The following is a 20,812-nucleotide window of genomic DNA, read 5'->3' on the forward strand; positions in this document are numbered from 1 at the left end:
GTGGACTTTCTCAATCTCAATCTGTCCTATTTGATGCCTGCAATGTAATCTGAAGACAAGGGTTCCAGTTCCATTCTGTCATTAGCAAGCACATTCATATCAGTCTTCTATCAGACTGGGTTTGCTATCCTAGTAAAATATGAAAATGCATATTCAACTTGATAATATTTGTAAATCACATATAATTATTATCACCTTAGAATATGCCAGAAGTATGGAAATACATGCTAAGACCAGATCTAAACCATTTTGCTGAATAGTTAAAAGCCAACAAATAGACAAGTGTGGAAGTGGTTTTGCAGTGTCCTCACTTCAGTGTTAAAGGATAAAACATTTGACGCCTTATCTCACTTTTATTTTTATTTATTTATTTATTTATTGAGATGGAGTCTTGCTCTGTCACCCAGGCTGGAGTGCAGTGGCATGATGTTGGCTCACTGCAACCTCCACTTCCCAGGTTTAAGCAATTCTCCTGCCTCAGCCTCCCAAGTAGCTGGGATTACAGGTACCCGCCACCACACCTGGCTAATTTTTGTATTTTTAGTAGAGACGGGGTTTCACCATGTTGGCCAGGCTGGTCTCAAACTCCTGACCTCAAGTAATCGACTCATCTCAGCCTCCCAAAGTGCTGGGATTACAGATGTGAGCCACCGCACCCAGCCCTCATCTCACGTTCTCATTAGACAGATGACTTCACCAAACTCTGGGTTAGTGGCCTTCACAGGGGACCTTGAGTGAATGGGCATTCACAGATAGCTTTCACAGGAATAAAGATCTGCATATAGGTTTCTAGTCTGAATTATTATGTATCTGAACAATCCACCCTTCAAGAACATGTACGGCTTCTTTTGCCTGCAGAAAGAGCCTGGAAGGAGCCGGGTTCTAAATCTCAAACTCTTAAGCTTGCTCCTTCTCCCTTTGTTGTGGGCCTTTGGGGAAATGATAATAAACTGCTTCTCATCTTTAGAGGAAACAAGTGTGTTTCTCTCAATATGTCATCTGCATCATCAAGGAGTTATTCAAATACCCACCAATCTCCGGGCCCAAAAAGTAGTGTAATCAGTTCAAAATATATGGGAACTTTTATAAAGTCTATACCCTTTGACTTTGACCCTGTAATTTCACATCTGGAAATTTAGCCTATAAAATTAAAACTAAGCATGAAAGAAAGGCTTAAATACAATAAGGTTTATTACTTTTTGCAACAAACATTTTTAATAGTGAAAAGCCAGAAATCATCTACTGTAAATTCATACGGGAATGAATAGTCAAGTAAACTATCATATGCCTACTTGATGAAATGCTACGTAGTGATTAAAAATTATGTTTATTCAGAGAATGATGTGTACACTATGCCAGGCATGAAAAAGTTGGATATACACTTGTTTGTTTTAAAATGATAACAGCAATGTAAATAATCTACAGATAGAGAACAGGAATACAGAAATACATTAATTCATTAACAGTTATTATGTATAGGCAGTTGGACTTTAAATGAGTTTTTCTTATTTTCATAAATTTTTTTGTGAATGTTTATATAAAAGAAACTATTTTAAATGGAAATGAAGATATCCAGTAGCCAGGAGGCGAGAATAACACCCTCTCTTAATCTAGACACTGTGCTGGCCAGTGGGGGTTCAGCTGTAAGTAAGACTCACAGCAAGTCTGTCCTCACAGTTTGTAGTTGGACTGGGGAGGGGCAGGCCATAAACAATTCATTACTGAGTGGGGTGAGCTCTTGAAGGCGGGGTGTAGGATGCTGTGAACACATGGAGCTAGGATATCGAACACAGGAGGAGTTTAGGGAAGGTCTCCCAGAAGAAGTGACAGAAGCAGGGCTAGGAGATTAAGGACTCAACACATGAAGCCGGCAGGCATGAGAGAGTTTCAGACAGGTGAGATGGTGGAGGCATAGACTCTTTGACATATTCCAGGACCTCAGTAAGTTCAGGGTGGTGGGAGCAAGGGGGAGCCTGGAGAAGATGGGCCAGAATAACATGAGAGCCCGCCATGTAAACGACAGTTAAGAAATTTGTATTTCATCCTCAGGGCAAGCAGAGACTGACATGAAGAGATTTACATTTTGTTAAAGATTGCTTTGACCACACTAAAGAATCAGGTACAAGAAGGGACAAGAGTAGGTGCTAGGAGACCAACATGGGAGGGGAAGGGGCTGGCAGTAATCCAGGTAAAAGATGATAATGGGCTCAGGAATGCGGAAAAGAGTCTTCCTTTTGTGTTAGGATTAATATTTGGATAGATGGCTTGGGGATTTCAAATACCGTCATAACCCAAAACAATAAAGAGTTTTTATTTTAAAATCTTCTAATTACATAGCAAAAATTTTAGTTCTCATTTTTAAATCTTTTAATTGCCTAGCAAAGATTTTAGAAATCTTCAGGACCAAATAAATCCTGGGTTAGCCTGGGATGAACATCATACTGTGAAAATGTCATGTACTATTTTAAAATCATGCAGAATTTAAAATGTTAACAGTTTTCCAGTGAAGGGATGATGGTGCTGGGAAAATGGACAAATACAGTCTTCAAAAAAACCCAGAATGAGGGGGAAAAAAATAACATTTGGTTTGGTGACAGATCTCCTTCTGTCACCAAGAGCTCCAAAAGAAGCAGGGGTTCCAGTGTGGACCCCAGAGGCTGGCACACAGCAAGCCAACCCTCCAGGAATCCTTGATGAATGAATGAATGAATGAATTAAAACAACTGGATTAAAGCAGATGTTTGAGGATTCTTCTTTGGTCTCCTTGGTTTCATTGTTTTTGTTTCCTGGTGACAGCCCACCCCTCATGTCCTTTACACGTATTTATAGTTTCCCTGATTCCTAATGGTGAGAAGTGCAGGAGAAAGTGGCCCAGGAAAGTCTGCCTTTTATGTGCTAGTCACTTAAAAATACTTCTCTTCAAATATGTTTAAAAATTAGGCAAATTGGAACCCTGCCCACTTTTCCTGAAAAACTAGCAAGCCAGAAAACTTTTTATTCAAATATTTATCATGAATGCTATTTGGCTAAAATGTAGACTTTGTGGCTAAACATAACTTCGTAAATATGCATTTACAATGCTTGTTGTAAGCATTCCCAAGAGCCAAAACTAGAAAAGGCTCGCATTCCCAGAAAGGGGAAGGAAATTACATTTTGGGGGACTGTTGTGTCTCAAGCACCATGCTGACCTCCTTTTACAAATGAAGATATCAAGGACATATACTGAGTCATTTATCCAGAATCTAGTGGTTAATGGCAAATCCTAAACTTGAACTCAGGTCTGTCTGACTTCAAAGAGCATTTTCTTGCGCTGTCCCTTTTTGCTCTTATGTCATAAAAGGAAATCAGTGAAAATGTTAAAGCCCTAGTTAGTAAGGTGCTACAAGCAAAAGTCCTTTGGAAACCGTTACTGTGGACTTAGAGGGGAAGAAAGAGAAATCAGGATTCGGAATTGACCTCTTTCTCCTCTTGCCTTAGTCCCTTAATTTTTATAGCTTTTTTAATTGAGAAAAACAAGAAGTTGCCTTCCCTGCTTGTTTAGCATTGGCATTGTTGTCTGCGTCTTGTCCACCCCCATGTTGAGTTGTTTTCAAAGTTAACTAATTTCATGGATTTCATTGTTATAGATAGATCAGTGTATTGTTTCTCCTGTTTTAAAAGAGGTTTTTCCCTGAGTTCTTCTCCTCCTGAATGCTACCTATCTCTTACAGGATGTTGTTGGGACAGTATTCAGTCTCAGTGTCTAAGGCCTGGTACGCTGAGGCTCTTTACATTTGTCACAGTCGATAATGATGTTCCCATCTGCCAGGCACATGGAATTGGTGGCATTCAGCAAATCTTTGTTCCAGTCTGGTCCCAGAGACTATTTTGGAATTGTCTTGTAAATTACCTCTTTCCTCTCCTGTGTCCTCATCATCTAGCTGTGCCCTACTGTGGCAGCTAGGGAAGTCGGCCTCGGAATCTAATTAATGATGTCTGTCTTCCTTCTTCAACTCAACTGTGAGCCTCTGGAGGCCAGAACCAGGTCTCATTCATCTTGTATGTCCCCTCCCCAGGCCTCCAACAAGGGAAGCATAACACCTTACATAGAAGGCGTAACCCATGGCAATTTTTTGACTTTAGCCCTGCACCAGCTTGTCATGCCTGATCATTCTATGCATGCAACTGGAGAGGTTCTGAAAATCGATTCATGATGAAGGTAAATTTTGTGCTGCCATTGATCTGAGAACCCAAAATGGAAAAATCATTAAAGACTTTTCTTAGTGTAGATTTTTGTTTCCCTCCAATGATACTTTGAAGAAAGCTTGGATTCCCACATTATTCTGACCACATTTTACATAAATAAAAACCAGCCATAGTTAACACTTTTAAAGGGCTTTTAGGGGTTAGTCATCTAGGTTTTTCTCAGATAATCCCAGCCTTGCTACATAGGCTGTGGTCAGCTTCAAAAACAGTAGTAACACTAACAGTAATAATATTATCTTCCATTTAAACTAGAGTTAAGGATCAGATGGCTGTCATCTGGCCTAAGCCGGGACAGCCTGCAACACCCTGGTTGATGGGATCGTGGCAAAGAAGGTTGTATTGTGTCTCATTGCTAGTGGTCGGCATGCTTGCAGAACTTCTTCACCTGCAGAAGTATTTGAAACTTGGGTTGTTATGAGAGTTACACCTTTGAATTCAACTACAAAAAAAATGTGTTTTGCATATTTACTCTATACTCTAGCCTTCATTTTACTTTTGGTCTCCTGCGTACTATAGCTCATGTTTCTTCACAAGTTTGGTAATGAAGGTCCAGTGTACAAAAGTTCCGGTGAAAATGATGGAATGTGGGAGCAAAGGGCAGCTCCATCTCCAAAAGAGTCAAAACGAAGAAAAAGACCTCTTAGGCCCCAGAGTTGTTTGGTCCTGGTTGCAAAACCACAGTCACAGGAAAATGATGTTAGAAAGATCTCTCCATCAGGGAGAACCCCATTTGGTCTGCAGTTTATTATTCCATCATTTGTTTGGGCCTTTTTCAGGTAAGCCGTAACTTTGAGCTGGTTGGACGGGTTAACTTGGATCAGCTGGAACAGATGAAGGAGAAAATGGAGAGCTCCAGCAGCGATGATGAGGACAAGGAAGAAGAAATGAACAGCAAGGCTGAAGACAGAGGTTAGTCTCATCCTGCCCTCCCAATCCCAGATGGCATCTGGCATGTCCGTAGTGAGACAGAAGGGAGGCAGGAGGTTGTTGTAGGAGTAACAGAAGGAATGATCCTTCTTAGTTAAGTAGCAGAACAGACTGACTTAGGAAACACATCAAGAGCTGTGTCTTTGTAAACTATTACCAGCTATAGAAACGCCAAGGAAAACAGACATTTTCTCCCTAATTATAGATATATGTTTGTTGAAAAATAGATGGCAGTGATTTGTTTTTAATAAGGAAAACTGGTATCTAGGGAATCTTCAGAATAAGGACAAGCAGACAGCAAGATAGATGACACTGTAGAGCTCTAGAGGAATGAGAATGAACTTCCAGTTGAATGCATATTTAAAATTGTTGCTGGGGCACACACTGCTGGAACTGTAGGGGAGGGTGGTGCAAAGAACTTGAGCCCCAACTCTCTGATGTCCCTCTGCGTGGCCCTTTTCTTAACCCCCTTTGTGCTCTGACTTGCTTTGTAAAGAGAGAGAAAGAGAGACCACCTCTTTCATTCAACTATGTATTTACAGAATACACTGGGGAAGGTTTTGTGGGACTTTGGTACTATTTTTCTAACTTCCTGTGAGTCTATAATTATTTCAAAATGAAAAAGTTTTCAAAAGTATATTTAGTTGTGGATATACATTTATGTGATTCAGAGTTGGTTTTCTATATTGTTCAACATAGAATATTGTGAAAAACCCCAGACTATACATACAAGAATATAGGTTGAGATGTGTTACTTTAGTTATTGCAGATTTATCGGAAGCACGTGGATAACATAAACATCAGAAATCAACATTGCAGATATTGACCTAGAGATGAGAATAGTACTAGTTGCCATTACTGAGCATCATTATGTGCTAGCCTCAGTGCTGGTCGTTTTTATATAACATTTTTCTTTAATCTCATGACTAGTTAATCTCATGACTAGAGAGGACTGTACATTTAGCCTGCTTGAATTTGGTTTCCAGTTCTGCTACTTACTGTCTAGATGGCTTGGGGTAAATTATTGTATTTCCTTGTACATTCATCATCTGTGAAATCATCACAATCATAATAATGAGAATAATATCACCTCCCTCCTAAGATTGTTGTAAAGATTTTTTTTAACTTTAAAACTTCATATTTTGGACTTTTTAAATTTACTTTTTAAAATTATTTTAATAAAAATTGTATATATTTATGATGTACAACATGTTTCAAAATACATATACATTGTGGAAAATTAAATCAAGCTAATTAACATATGCATTACCTCACATACTTGTCATTTTTTATGGTGAGAACACTTAAAATCTACTCTCTTAGCAATTGTCAGGTATACAATATGTTGTTATTAACTGTAGTCACTGTGTTGTACAATAGATCTCTTGAGCTTATTTTTCCTATCTGACTGAAATTTTGTATCCTTTGAACAATATCTCCCCAAACCCCGAGGCCCTGGTAACCACCATTCTACTATCTGCTTGTATGACTTTGACTTTTCTAGATTCCCCATATAAGTGAGATCATGCAGTATTTGTGCCTGCCTCTCTGTGCCTGTCTCATTTCACTTAATGTAATGTTCTACAAGTTTATCTATGTTGTCACAAATGACAGGATTTCATATTTTTTAATGGTGAATAGTATTTCATGTGTGTATATACCACATTTTCTTTATCCATTCATTTATTGATGGACACCTAGCTTGATTACTTATCTTGGTTATTATGAATAACCCTGCAGTGAACGTGAGAGTGCAGATATTTCTTCAATATCCTCCTTTCATTTCCTTTGGATATACCTAGGAGTGGGATTGCTAGATCAATGTGGTAGTTCTACTTTTAACTGATTGAGGAACCTCCATGCTGTTTCCATAACGGGTGTACTAATTTGCAGTCCCACCAACAATGCAACAGGAGTTCGCTTATCTCCACATTCTCTCTAGCATGTTATCTTCACTCTTTTTGATAATAGCCTCGTAACAGGTGTGAAGTGATAGCTCATTGTGGTTTAATTTGCATTTCCCTGATTATTAGTGATGTTGAACATTTTTTCATATGCCTGCTGGCCATTCGTATGTCTTCTTTTGAGAAATGTCTACTCAGATCCTTTGCCATTTTTTAATCAGATGATTTTCTATTGAGTTGCTTGATTTCCTAATACAGCATGGGTATTAACTCCTTATCACACGTATGGTTTGCAAATATTTTCACTCATTCCATAGGTTGTCTATTACTGTGTTCATTGTTTCCTTGGCTGTGCAGAAGCTGTTTAGTTTGATGTAATTCTGTTTATCTGTTTTTGCTTTTGTTGCCCATGCTTTTGAGGTCATATCCAAAAAATCATTGCCCAGACCAATGTCATGGAGCTTTTCCCCTTTGTTTTTGTCTAGTAGTTTTATAGTTTTAGGTCTTATATTCAAGTTTTTAATTCATTTTGAGACGATTTTTGTATCTGGTGTGAGATAAGGATCTAATTTCATTCTTCTGCATGTGGATATCCACCTGTTCCAATACCATTTATTGAAGAGACTGCCCTTTCCCCATTATGTGTTCTTGGCACCTTTGTTGAAAACCGATGGACCGTGAATGTGTGGATTTATTTCTGGGCTCTCTATTCTGTTCTGTTGGTCTGTGTATCTGTTTTTTATGCCAGTACCATGCTGTTTTGATTACTATAGTTTTGTAGTCAACTTTGAAGTCAGGTAGGGTGGTGCCTCCAACTTTGTTCTGTTTGTTTAAGATTGCTTTGGCTAACCAGGGTGTGGTTCCATGGGTTGTTGTAAAGATTAAATGAGATAACACACAAGACCTTCACCCAGTTCCTAGAATATAGCAATCACCTCATAAATGATAAGACTGCAATGTAGGTGTTATTTTTGTGATTTCACAAATGGGAAAATAAGGACCCAGGAAATTTAAGAGCATGTTCAAAGTAAAAAACAAAACAAACAAACAAAAAAATATAAACCCTGGGGATCAAATTCAATTCAAATTTACATCTTCTGGCTCCAAAGGCAAGCCCTCTTCTTACCCTGCACACCACTTTCCCAGTGCTTCGAGTAGTGTAATCTTCACTGAAGGGGACCTGACCCTGAAATCTGTGGATTCAGTGGCCCTTGGGACCTTGCTCTAAGGAGCAGTTTTGCAGAATTTCTTTGTGTTTTCTGCTTGTTCTGTCTGCAAACATTAAGGAAGGCTATTGGTGGGCTACTTCCCTCCAAGGTGTTCCCTGTTCCTTTTCCTGACTTGCACTCACCCTCCTACCATGATGCCAGGGCTAAAGACTATGGGTTTGCGAAGGGGGCCCCAGTTTGGCTCTTGAACCCCTGACCAAGACAGTCAGCAGGAAATGACAGCCAAGGTACACTACCCTTTCAAAAACCCTGTGCCTGTAATTAACCTGAAAAATACATGGACAAATAAAACATCCTTACCATACAGGTTGATTGTTCTTATAAAGTTATTACTTTTATTAGTAGAGGCTGTATGAATCCATTTCTTACAAGGAAAACGGTTGTGATTGGAGAAGCATGGCTTTTTTTTTTTTCTTTTTCAAACCATTTCATGAGTATGTTCTTTACAATGATTTCCTAACATCTCTGCACTGTTACCGGAGTTTTCTGGGAGAGGATACTTTTGACAGAAAGACTCCTTTTTCTTCATGATGCTCTGTGGCCTTGCCTTTTCTCCTCTGGAAATAAACTATTTCTCATTGGATATTATGGCTTTTTAATCTCTAAAGCTGAGCATGTGTGATTTCAAAGGTTATAAGCATTATAAAGGCAAAATACCCTTCTAGGCTTCTGCTCCCCTATGACTCCTTATAAAAAAGAAAAGGAAAGAAAGAAAACTCGAATTTAAAAGACGGTGGTTGAGATGTGTGTGGTATACCAGGCAGACCTCCTTATTTTACCCTACTTGGCAGCCCCCTTTTACTTGGCACTGTAGCATTACACTGGAGTGGTTTGGCTGGAAAGAACTTCAGGGTCTCCTCTTCTCACTGGAAAAAGTATAGTGTCCACATTCATGAGCTTTACCACATGGGGGAAAAAAAAGGCCTCAGGGTGGAGAAGCACGTATTCCTCTCAGAGGGTGGGGGATTTACATGAGTAACTTCCAGTCACATTAATGGGAATTACAAGCCTAAACCTTCCCTTCCCCCTCGCCGATCCTTGAAAGAGCAGCCTCCTTTGTCCCATCTCTCCTTTGAATAGACCAAGAATCAACTTTACACCATCTAGGTGTATTCTTGGCAGGAAAAAGAAATACACACAATAGCCTCGGGTGTTTCTGCTAGACATCCCAGCTTCTAGGAGCAGAGGGCAGGAGGTGGCTTGCGTGCAGCTCTCAGGCTGGTGGAGAGCTCTTGGAAGTGTGGCCAGTGCCCAGTGGCCTCCTCCTTTGAGGATGGAACTTAGTATGTGCCATTGGAAAGGACAGATGACTGGTTTCCTATTTACAGATTAAGGGTAAAGAAACAAGTGTACCAGGAACATTATTCCTCTTGTTGGCAATTTAGACGTTTATCAGACACCCTCAGTTTAGGGGGTTCACAGCCTCGCAGCCACCCCACTCCCTACCTCCTTTCTAAATGCAAGTGCCGGACTGAATATGGACACGCTGCAGGTCCTGCCTAGGAAGCTCAGGGAAGATTTGAAAGAGAAGAATCCAGGCATGAAGAAATCAAAATTAACCCAAGCAGAATCCTCCCCACCCCCCTCTCATTATGCAGTTGGGGAGGAGTCAGGAAGGCATTCTGTTGATTTCTTGCCCAAGATAATCCCTGCTAAGGAATTAATGCGCAGAGCAGATGGTGCTGTCTCATTTCCAATGAAAAGAATCAAGGAAGATAGTCTGTGCAATTATTTTTAATGGCTGTGTGGTGATCTTCTTAATTTGTGAGAAAATGTTTCATCTTTTGTTAAAACTGGCCCCAGTCACATAGCTGTTTGTGCTGAAGATTAAGGCATCACAGAGCCCCCCATCCTGTTAACATCGTCCTGAGAATCTTATTAGATGGGGCATTTCAACCAGGAGGCATCTTCCTGTAATGTCTTGTATGTGTGGACCAGAGTGATCAGAGTGTAAAGATGATCAACACTTCCCTGTGCGATGCCCTCACTTTGCAACACGGCTGCAGAACTGGCAATGTCCTGCTGTTTATTACCTACATGAAGACTTGGCCCTCTGTGGTATAATGAAACACATATGGGCTAGGAACTCGGGCTAACACAATGGCCATATAATCTCTTATGTTTGAGTTTGCCAGGAGACGTGGCCTGAAAACAGTTAAACAGCCAATCCACATTTATCAGACTTCTACCATGTGCCTAGTACCATGGAGGAAACAAAACAACTAAGTCAATATTTGATGTTTACAACAGATCGTCCAGAAATGTCTGCATATCCCCATATTCGTGAATACCACCAATTGAGGGGTAGGTGCCAGGCAGGTGGCCAGGATCTCTCAATAGCAGGGTACATGTGTTCACATACTGGTTCCCACTCATCCAGATAAATGTTCATGGTAGATTCTTCGCTTGCAGATCTCATTCAGTGCACATAACCGCCCTGTAAGGTATTGATTATAATATCTATGATGGATGACCACAAGTCATGAGCCTTCAGCCTTACTTGGAACAAGTAGAAACCCTGAGGTCCACAACACATAACCTGGTCCAGGGCTTTCGGTAGCCTATTTTCTTTTCAGTGAACAAAGATAAACCTGTGTCAAAAAGGAAATGAATAGATGCTAGCCTGTGAGGCACTGATATAAATCACCACACGAGGGAGAGAATAAATGGAAAAAATAATGCTCAGATTCCTTTGGAATCTCAGGCAAGGGGCTCTTCAGTCAAGAAAGACCCAGATTTTGTGATAGAAGCATTGGGGAGGTGAGGCGAAATGAGGTCTTGGGGCCCAAGAACCAGAAACAGTTCTCGAATGCTATTCAAGGAATGCCCTAAGGGGGAAACCTAAGAAAAAGTAAGGAATCTGGAAATTGCTTTCACCACATGGCTTTATCAGTGAAGGTAGGAGAGAGGGTATCCTAATGAATGCTGACTTACCTATTCTGCTGATTCCCACAGCACACAGGTAACACTTCTGCTTTCTCTTTGTAGAGCTGATGAGATTTTCTGACCACGGGGCTGCTCTTAACACTGAGAAGCGTTTTCCATGTGAATTTTGTGGACGGGCGTTTTCACAGGGCTCTGAGTGGGAAAGACATGTGCTGAGACACGGCATGTAAGTTGGGCCACTTCAAGGATGCCTTTGTCCAAAGCAAGAGGTAGGGAGGGAGGGAGGGGCTCTTGTTTTGGTTCCCCTGACAGTATGTACACCCCTCTGTGTCACATTTCTGGGCCGTGGGAGGAGAGGCAATGGTGAGGAACCAAGTTTCTCCTTTTCTGTTGTTTTTTAAAATGGTCACCCAGCCGCAAGTCAAATAGGGAAAAAAATCGTCTCTATGAATGATCAGTCCTGCTCAAGCCCGTGTGCAGAAGTATAGTGTTTTCTCCAGCCAATATCCCTTTAGTCTTCATTAGCGTGACATTCTATAATAGAACGTGAATCGAGGTCAAAAGATCTGGCTTCTGTTCCTGCCTCTGTGACTGATCATTCCCTGAGTGGCCCTGAACATTCCCATATACTGCCTTGGGGACAGAGCCAGCTTCTTCCTGCCTCCCAGGTAGGTGAGAGCATACTTGTAAAATACTTATGAGATCCCTGAACATAAAATCAGCCCCTCAACAAGGCACGTTAGTCCACCAGACGCAGAGAGAACCTAGGATGTGGTCTTTTCAGGAGGAAACATGGCTTGTGTGGTGATATGAAGCCTGAAGCTTGGTCCCCGAAGCCTCAAGGGTCTAGACCTCAGAGAATATAACCAAGCTTCCCGAGACATGGGTTCCATCTTCAGGTTTTTGCTTTTAGTTTGTTTTCGTGATTTGTTTCGGGACCTGACAAATAAATCTTTAGTACCTGAGTTACTCTTTTAGACTTAATAAATATAACCAATCTCCAAGCTTCTGGGTTCAGCCGATGACTCTGAGCATAAGACAATTCTTGCTGTTACCACTTATGACCCAGTAGAGGAAGTGACATAAAATGATTACGCTTATCTAGAAAGAAAAACACGGGATAATCAATGTATAGTATAATAATGGATACTTCTGTAAGTTCAAATCTTTAAGATACAGAAATATATGACTTAAGCAAAACATAGCAGGGATGCATCACTTGGTATTTTGTCATACACCCATGGCATTTGTTCAAAGGAAACCCCAAGGCTTTTTGAGGATCAGGAAAATAAAGACACTCGAGGGTTTTTATTATTTATTTGTTTAAAAAGAGAAATATATATACTATACTCATCTGTCTCTTCGATAAATGTTTTTCCAGGGCATTGAATGACACCAAGCAGGTGAGCAGAGAAGAAATCCACCCAAAAGAGATCATGGAGAACAGTGTTAAAATGCCCTCCATAGAGGAAAAGGAAGATGACGAGGCCATTGGGATAGACTTTTCCCTAAAGAATGAAACAGTAGCCATCTGTGTAGTAACTGCCGACAAATCTCTCCTGGAGAATGCAGAGGCCAAAAAAGAATAAGCGTTTGGTGAAATTCTTAATCAAACCTTACTTGAACAGTGATGAAAAAGTGGGAGGGCTGGCTTGGGCTGAGAAGGGAGGGACAGAAAAGAGAAGACAGAACAAAGCTGCTTTTTAGGACTGAACAATCTATTTTCAAAGCACTGGTACCTGTGTGAGTGAGTATGTAAATTAAAGTTATTTAAATGGTTGGAATATGTGGCTCCTTTTCCATCACTACATCTTTTCTTCCGGATCTTCATCATGGAAGTTTCATTTGTTGCGGAATATGGAAGCACCTCCCAAGGGTACGGTGCACCCTGTGGTGGTCTTGGACAGTATGTGGAAACAGAAGCTCCATGACGGTAGAAGACTTCTCATTGGGGAGCAACTTTTTGACGCACAACTTTTGGTGCGTTTTTCTAGTTTTAATACCTTAAGCTTTTTCAAGACCTAACTGCAGCCGCTTTGGGAAAAAAAACAAAAAACAAAAAACAGAAAACAAAAAAAAAAAACTGCTTTGCATAAAACAGTCACCTGTTTCCTAGTACCTCAAACTTAACCAAGGGAACTCTCTGCATTTGTCAGTACTACCTGTCGTCGTTGTGGTTAAATGTAGAGAGAACTGCTGGGCAAGATGGTGAATGGAGAAAAAAAAAAGAGTTTTAAAGAAAGGAACACAAATTGTGCTTAAAATCCCCATGTGGGTTTTATTTCTTAAAATACTGTGATTTTTTTAATTATTTTAGTAAAAAACAAAACAAAAAAAAGAAACAGACTTTAATTATTAGATAACTGTTTGTGAATTGTCATCCTTTATTCCAGGTAAGCTGTTTATTAGTGTTCAACTATAATTTAGAATTTGGTAGATTCATGTGAGCTAATTTTAAGGTGATTGTGGAGTTTTGTTTGCCACATGTTTATTTTCTATCAATTTGAGTGTTACAAACACAGCACAATTCAGTTTTTCATATGAATTGTTTTTCGTGTGTGTGTTGTTATTGTTGTTTTAATTTCCGGGCAAGGGAGATTTAGTTTTTTGTGAATAGGAATGTTTTTATTTTAAACATGGAAATAACAAAGAAGTTAACTTTCTTTTTTTTTTTTTTTTTAATTTAACTAAAGAACCAAACTTTCGGCACAGCTATGCAGCTTGTGGGCCAGACGAGGAGGTCCTCCTCACCCTTTTGTTGCCTGTCAAATTCACGCATTATCCGTCTCATAAATAATTTCTGTTAGGATTGGCTGGCTTTTGTGTGTGATTTTAAAATCTGTGTTTTGTTTCTGCTGGCATTGTGTTTTGCGGGGGGTTTTCATTTATTTAGGGGACGAGGGGATGTACTAGAATCCCATCCCTTTGGTGAGAGTGGACAAGAAATAACATATCCTACAAGGAGCCTGGAGAACTACTTTCTTTCTTTCTTTCTTTTTTTTTTTTTTTTAAATCTAGCTGCCAGCTGCTCTGTCCCCCATATCAGCTTTTTCAGGAGGGAGCAGCTTAGACTAAATCTAAGCCTACATTTATAATATGTTCTGATTGTGAACAAAGGGTTTCGTTCCAAAAAATAGAAAAGAACTTTTCTTGAAGCCTAGGTTTTAGAAGCCCGTGTGTGTGTGTGTGCGCGCTTGGATGTGTGTGTGCGTGTATGAGTGTGTGTGTGCGTGTGTGCACGTGTGAGTCCTTTGGTTTTCATGTTTTGTTTTTTTTTTTTTACTTGGAAGGGTTGTGGGAGGGTGGGAGGGAAGAAAGGGAAGGGGAATTGCTGAGATGACAGTGTCCCACACAGCTTCAAATAAAATCCATGGAAAGATGTTGCATTTGTGGAATAAGTGCTTACTTGAAAAGCATGTTCTTCTTTTATTTTCTTACTGTTAAGAATTTTTATTTGTAGGATGTTTGTTTTAATTTAATTTTTTTAAGGGATGGGGGCCATGATGTGGAAACCAGAAAATGGGGAAAGTGTGAACTATCCAGACAAAGTTTCATTTTGTGTCTATATTTGTTTTTAATTGGCCTCATTTCAAATGTATTAAACAGTTCCATACCTGGATTGGGTGTTTGTAATGGTTACCAAAAAACAAACAAAAAAAGAAAGAAAAAGGAAAAAAAAAGAAAATAATTGTGACATGCTTTTATCACTACTTTATTTTTCAAATAACATGTAAATATTGTAATCCATTGGATTTTGTTTTGCTAACCTGTTAATAAAAATATGGGACCATTATCCTTTTAACAAGGCTAGAATGTCATTTTTTTCTTTTTCAAACATATACCTGATATTTTGTGGCCGCACATTTTGGATGCATTATTATAATTCTGTTGACTGTAATGACATAGAATTTACAACATTTTTTGTTGTTGTTTAATTTATACAGAGGACATTTTTTTCAGAGCTTGAGAGAAGAAAATAAATAGCAAAATGATAACCTATTGACTCCAGTAATCAGTGTTTCCCAATACTTCATAAAAGATAGGGAGACCCTGAGTCCTTGAAGCCAAGGGTTTAAAAACAAAACAAAAACAAAAAAACAAAAAAAACCACAAGTAGGTTATTCAAGTTGTTTGCAACATACATTTTGTAATGAAATGTGAGAAATTAATAAAGAATTTTTTTCACATGTGTCTATGTGCATCTGTTGTAAATCATTTACAGATATGACTACAGATATGAAATCTAGAAATATTATAGCACTACCTTTCAATGCTTGTACACGAGATATTTTAAGTCATTGAATCTACACAGGTATGGAAAGCAAAGGTAAAGCTGAGGTGAGGTTGAGGTTGAGCTGGGATTTTCAAATGTTAATATTTCTGCATCAGGTATTCATCACCAACTGAGGGAGTTTTAGGGAAGGAATATTTTCCATTAAAAATGTGAATCAAAGTGATGTGTGAACTTCAGAAGGAGGAAGCACCCGTGATTAAACATCATCTGGGACCCTGAATCCACAAGCACAGTCATTTTAAGCTAACTGCCAAGTCACACCCACTGCACAGGATCTATTTCAATGTTGCCCTCCTTGCTTATGAAAGCCTGCGCCACAAACTATCTTACTGAACATCCTGCAGCCATAATGATCACCATTAACTTATTCTTTGAGCTACCCTGCTATAAATCAATGGAAAAATTAATAGTCCTGAAACCTAGAAGAAAAGTAAATTAAAATCAACAGCATTAATTATTAACTCAAAGCTGAGTTACACTATCTGCCTCTACCAGTGTTAGAAGTATGGCTCCTGAATCATTTGTTCAGTGTTCATTCTAAAAACTTGGTTCTAACCCTTCCTCCTCCCCATCCCTATCAATCAATAAGATCGCATTCTGAGTAACATTTTATATTCGAATACTCAAGAGATACTCAACCTTTTCTAAGGACTGCAGGTTCAGAAGTTTATCCTGTATGTTTTCGGAAAGGAGAGAAAGTGACTTAATGGACTTCACTGCGATACAGCTGTTCTCTCATGGTCTCCATGAAATATTTTATGAACAGTGCTTTTACCGAGTTCATGTCTAATCCATATTCTCACTTTGTTTATGTAAAAGAAATGGAATTTATTGCTATATAAGTCATGGTAGGGGGTGCAACAAGGCAAATCGTGAAATCTCTGGCTTAACACCATAGAGATTTGATTCTTACACACATTCCCTGTGAATGTCTGAGGTGTCCTAGACCTCTTGACTCGGGAGTCTGGGTTGCTCCATCTGGTGATGCTGTCATCTCAACACATGAATCTCAAGGTCAACGCTGAGAGCTTGGAAATGTTTCACTCACTCAAATGCCTGATCCAGGAAGTAGCACACATCACTTTCAGCCTCTTTTTATGGGCTGGATCTGGTCACATTGTTCCACCTGTCCACAAAGGGACTGGGAAGTGTGTGAGCTTCCAGTGTGCTTAGGAAGAGCACGTGACCAAGCAGCCTCCACCATAGTCAGGAACTGGTAGAGAAAGAAACTCTGTTCTTTAGAAGGTACAGGATGCTGATCCCACCGCATTGCTCACGCACTTAACCAAGATTTCTGAGCAAATATTTGGTGCTAGCTACAGCAAGAAACAGGACAGACGTGAGATGTGTCTTCTGACAGCTCATGAATGGTGAGCATAGATATGCAACATTTGGAGACGTGCCTTCCACTGGAGATGCTTGGGGCTTGCTGGACCCATTAGCTTCCTGGTGTGAGGCTTTGACTGTACCTCTGCATTGATAGTGGCAACCCTTGGGAAACATGGTCTTGATAGTAAATGTGTTTTTTCTGTCCATCCAAAAGAACATATTTGACTTAGGGAGGCATAAAAGAAATTGGTTACTCACATACATTCGTTGAGTCTTTTAGTCCTATGTTTAACAAAAATTACTATGTTTTTTGCTTGCAACTATCCTTATTGATTCACTATTTGCCACCATTATGGCATAGCTCTCAGAGGAATAAGTTTAGCAAAACAAAACTATCTCTCACTTCCTTTCACTTGTACACTTGTGTGTACACTCCACTCGTGCCAACAGGTGGAGCTTTAAGGATTGGAGAAGTCTTTACCTTCAGAATTTAAAAATTTATGTTTACAATTATTAATGTAATGATATTAGAGGAGACATCAAAATAAAGTCACTTTCCTGCCTCCCACATCCATATCCAGGAATGCTTTCTACCAGTTTCATTCCTGAGCACTTTTTACATGGTTCTAATCAATTTTAAAACATGCTTTTTTCCACTTAATAGTATATTTTCCATGTTGCTATAGAGTCTTCACAACTAAAAATGTTCAGAACGACATAACATATTGAATGGAAACACATAACTGTGTAACTCATGAGTTATTGAACATTTAGATTTTTAGATTTTGCAATATTATAAATAATGATGTAGTTGATATCTTGCCCATGGCATCCCCAGCCACACTTCTGGATAATTTCATTAAAATAAATTTTCAAAGGTACAATTAGCATTCAAAAGGGTATTATTAATTTGCACCAACACCAGCCATGAATGGAAGTAATAACTTAATCATGCCCTTGGATATACAAAAGAGAGGGAGCTACCATGATCATGAATGTAGGTTCTAAAGTCAGCCCACCTGGATTCAAATCCCAGCTGACCCACTTAATTGTGTGATTTCAGGCAAGCTACTTAAACTACGTTATGTCTTAGTTTCCTTATTTGTAAAATGAAGATAACAATATTCAACCATGCATCTTGCATGCTTTTATTGCAATTTAAAATTTTCTAGATATTTTAGCATAGCCAAGATATTCACAGTTGAGAGGCTAGACTTTCAGATTTGGGTTATCTGTAAAATAATGTTAAGACTTAATTAGAAAGAGAAGAATTCTTATTCAGTTTTGTATGGCCCAAGACCCACTGAAAACTATGATGCCAACGCTGATGGCAGGCACCAATGATATTGTTTATGTTTACTTCATTTGGGGCTTACAGGGACAATTCACAGAACAGTATGATAAGGTCATTTAGAAACAAGGAGGAGGGAGGAACTGGCTGCCTGAGGGATGGGGAGTGGTTGACACTGGAAAGGCTAGACCATTGAACAGAGTCTTAAATGACTAGTCTGGGATGTATGCCAGGAAGAAAACGTGATGGAGAGAGGACATTCCAGGTGCAAAAGGAGGCATTTATGCAATCATAGAGGTGAAAAGTGCTGAGCCTGGTGTTCTGGGGATGGCAGGTGGTACTGGATGACCTGATGAGGAATGCCAAGAGAGGAGAAAGCTAGAAAGGTTGATCAGAGAATTCATGAGGGCATTCAATACCATGCCAAAGAGTTTCAACATAAAGAAGTGGAGATGCCTGTAAGAATTGTGAGCTCGATAAAGAATTTTAAGCAAGGGATTGACACAATCAGATTTAAGTTTAACAAAGACTATGTTCAACTAACAAAGGCAATGGTGGTTGGTTAGTTGCCTGCCCAATAGCTATCACTCCCATTTTTCTTACTTAGTTGAAGCCTAATTTTAATTGGAATGGTAATGTACCCAGCTTTAAAAAATACATTTCTCAGCTTCTCTTGCAGCTAGGAACACCATATGTCACATTTCTGGCCAATGAAATGTAAGCTGAAACTTTCTGGGAAACTTTTGTTTTCCAATTATAGATATCACCTCTTTCTCCACACTGCATTCTTTTCCCCTTCTACATCCCCTTTTACATCCCCTCATCCTTTTTCTTCTTTCTGGAATATGGAGCAGCCAAGTTACAACCATGAGACCACAGGAGTGTGAAAGTGTGATGCTTTCTAAAGTATGACCTACTGGTGCCCCAGAAAGGTGAAGGAGGCTGGGTTCCTAAATGCATTGTGATTATGCTGTAGAAGCCTAAATGGACTCATCCTGAATTTCTTGTGAGATGGAGTAGAGAGGGGGAAAGACATTTGTTTAAACCACTGTTATTTAGGCTTTTTGTTATTTACAACTGGAAGCAGTTTCTACTGCTGTAAAGTGATAGCCAGCTGAAGTCAAGACAAGTTCACTGCAACTGCATTCTTAAACTGAACCTCGTGAGTGAAAAAATTCCAAAAGCAATGGTAAGATAGAAGCCTCCATGTTCTATATTGACTGAGCTTTGGCTGGTGATTTCTTGTAGCCCTTCGGAAGGGAGAATTTGACTCCAGCAGTCACATTATGTCACAGAGCTATGAGGGGGCTATTTAAGGCAGAATTGTAGGTGGGAAATATGAGGAATCACATCAGCCTCTCCCATCTCACTGTCTTCTCTATTAGCCTCCGGTAGGGAACAGAAAGGAAATAGGAAAGGAAGTGTTGATAAAATGCTTCCAGTAAGCTTCTCTGGCAAGGCCTGGGAGTTGATAGGCAATAGCATTCTATCATAGAAATTATAAAGTGTCTTGAAATATCATGCTCATCATTTCCTGAAAATGTCAGTTGCTTTCTAAACAACTCACACCTCACGTATCTTGAGTGCTAAGCTTTTTTTCTCTTCTGGAATTACCTCCCATTGAAGACTCAGCCTAAATGTCACTTCTGATGTGAAGTCTTCCCTGCCTCCCTATGAGTCACAAGATATAGACTATCACCCTAGCTGTCACCTACCCCCCATCTTAATAAACATTTATGGAAGGCTCATTATGTCCCAGGAATGGTTCTAAATACTTTATACACATCATCTCATTTAATCCTTGTGTTGGTTTTCCTAAGACTGCTGTAACAAATGACTACAAACTTGGTGGCTTAAAACAACAGAAATGTATCCTCTTACAGTTCTGGAAGCCAGAAGTGGAAAATTAAGGTGTCATTAGGGTTGGTTCCTCCTGGAGGCTCTGTGAGAGAACCTGATTCATGCCTCTTTCCTAGTTTCTGGAGGCTGTGGGCAAGCCTTGGTGTTCCTTGGCTTACAGACGCATTACTCAAATCTCTGCCATCTCCCCTCACATCACCTTTTCTTCTGTGTCTTTTCCCTTTCCCCTAAAAGGATATCTGTTATTGGACTTAGCACACACCCTAATCCAGAATGATTTCCTCTCAAGATCCTTAATAACATCTGCAAAGATTCTTTTTCCAAATAAGATCAAAGTCACAGATTCTAATTAGACATATCTTTGGGGGTGGGGGGAGTTCCATTCAACCCACTACAGTCCTCCTAAAACACATATGAAGTGACTACTATTATTAGCTCCATTTTATAAATCAGAACCCTTAGTGAAAGGCTAGATAATTGCCCAAGATTCACAGCTCAGGAGGAGTGGAGCACTTCAAGCAGCCAACGTGCATTCCCTTAACCACTGCTCTACACCCTTCTCTTTGTCTTATTCATTGTTGCCTCCCTAGTGCCATGCACAGAACCTGGCCCTGAATCAGGACTCAATAAATGTCTGTGGAAGAAATGGATGGGTGGATGGATGGATGGATGGATGGATGGATGGATGGATGATGAAATGTTCTTCTCTCCCCCACCCCCACCCCACTCAGCCTCTAAGTAGCTGAGACACATTGCTGTCAGATGCAGCTAGCCTTTTTAAATTCAAATATATTCCTGTTGATACCAAGTGTTAGTTCTCATCTGATTTGGCATCAATGTTACATTT

The 20,812-nt window shown here is 39.7% G+C and overlaps 1 protein-coding gene across 8 annotated transcripts in view; it reads left to right on the forward strand.

The window, feature by feature from the left end:
• ZNF462 (zinc finger protein 462) overlaps positions 1–15,381 on the forward strand; it is a 153,998-nt gene extending 138,617 nt beyond the window's left edge. For all 8 annotated transcript variants that reach the window (XM_063696656.1, XM_063696657.1, XM_031014640.3 and 5 more), the window contains 3 exons: positions 5,022–5,154; positions 11,294–11,417; positions 12,573–15,381. In XM_063696656.1, the coding sequence (XP_063552726.1) occupies positions 5,022–5,154; positions 11,294–11,417; positions 12,573–12,780 (465 nt within the window). In that variant the 3' untranslated portion in view covers positions 12,781–15,381. The remainder of the gene's footprint in view (positions 1–5,021; positions 5,155–11,293; positions 11,418–12,572) is intronic.
• Positions 15,382–20,812: the final 5,431 nt, after the last annotated feature.

The sequence above is a fragment of the Gorilla gorilla genome, chromosome 13 (assembly GCF_029281585.2).
Source record: "Gorilla gorilla gorilla isolate KB3781 chromosome 13, NHGRI_mGorGor1-v2.1_pri, whole genome shotgun sequence".
Lineage (NCBI taxonomy): Eukaryota > Metazoa > Chordata > Mammalia > Primates > Hominidae > Gorilla > Gorilla gorilla.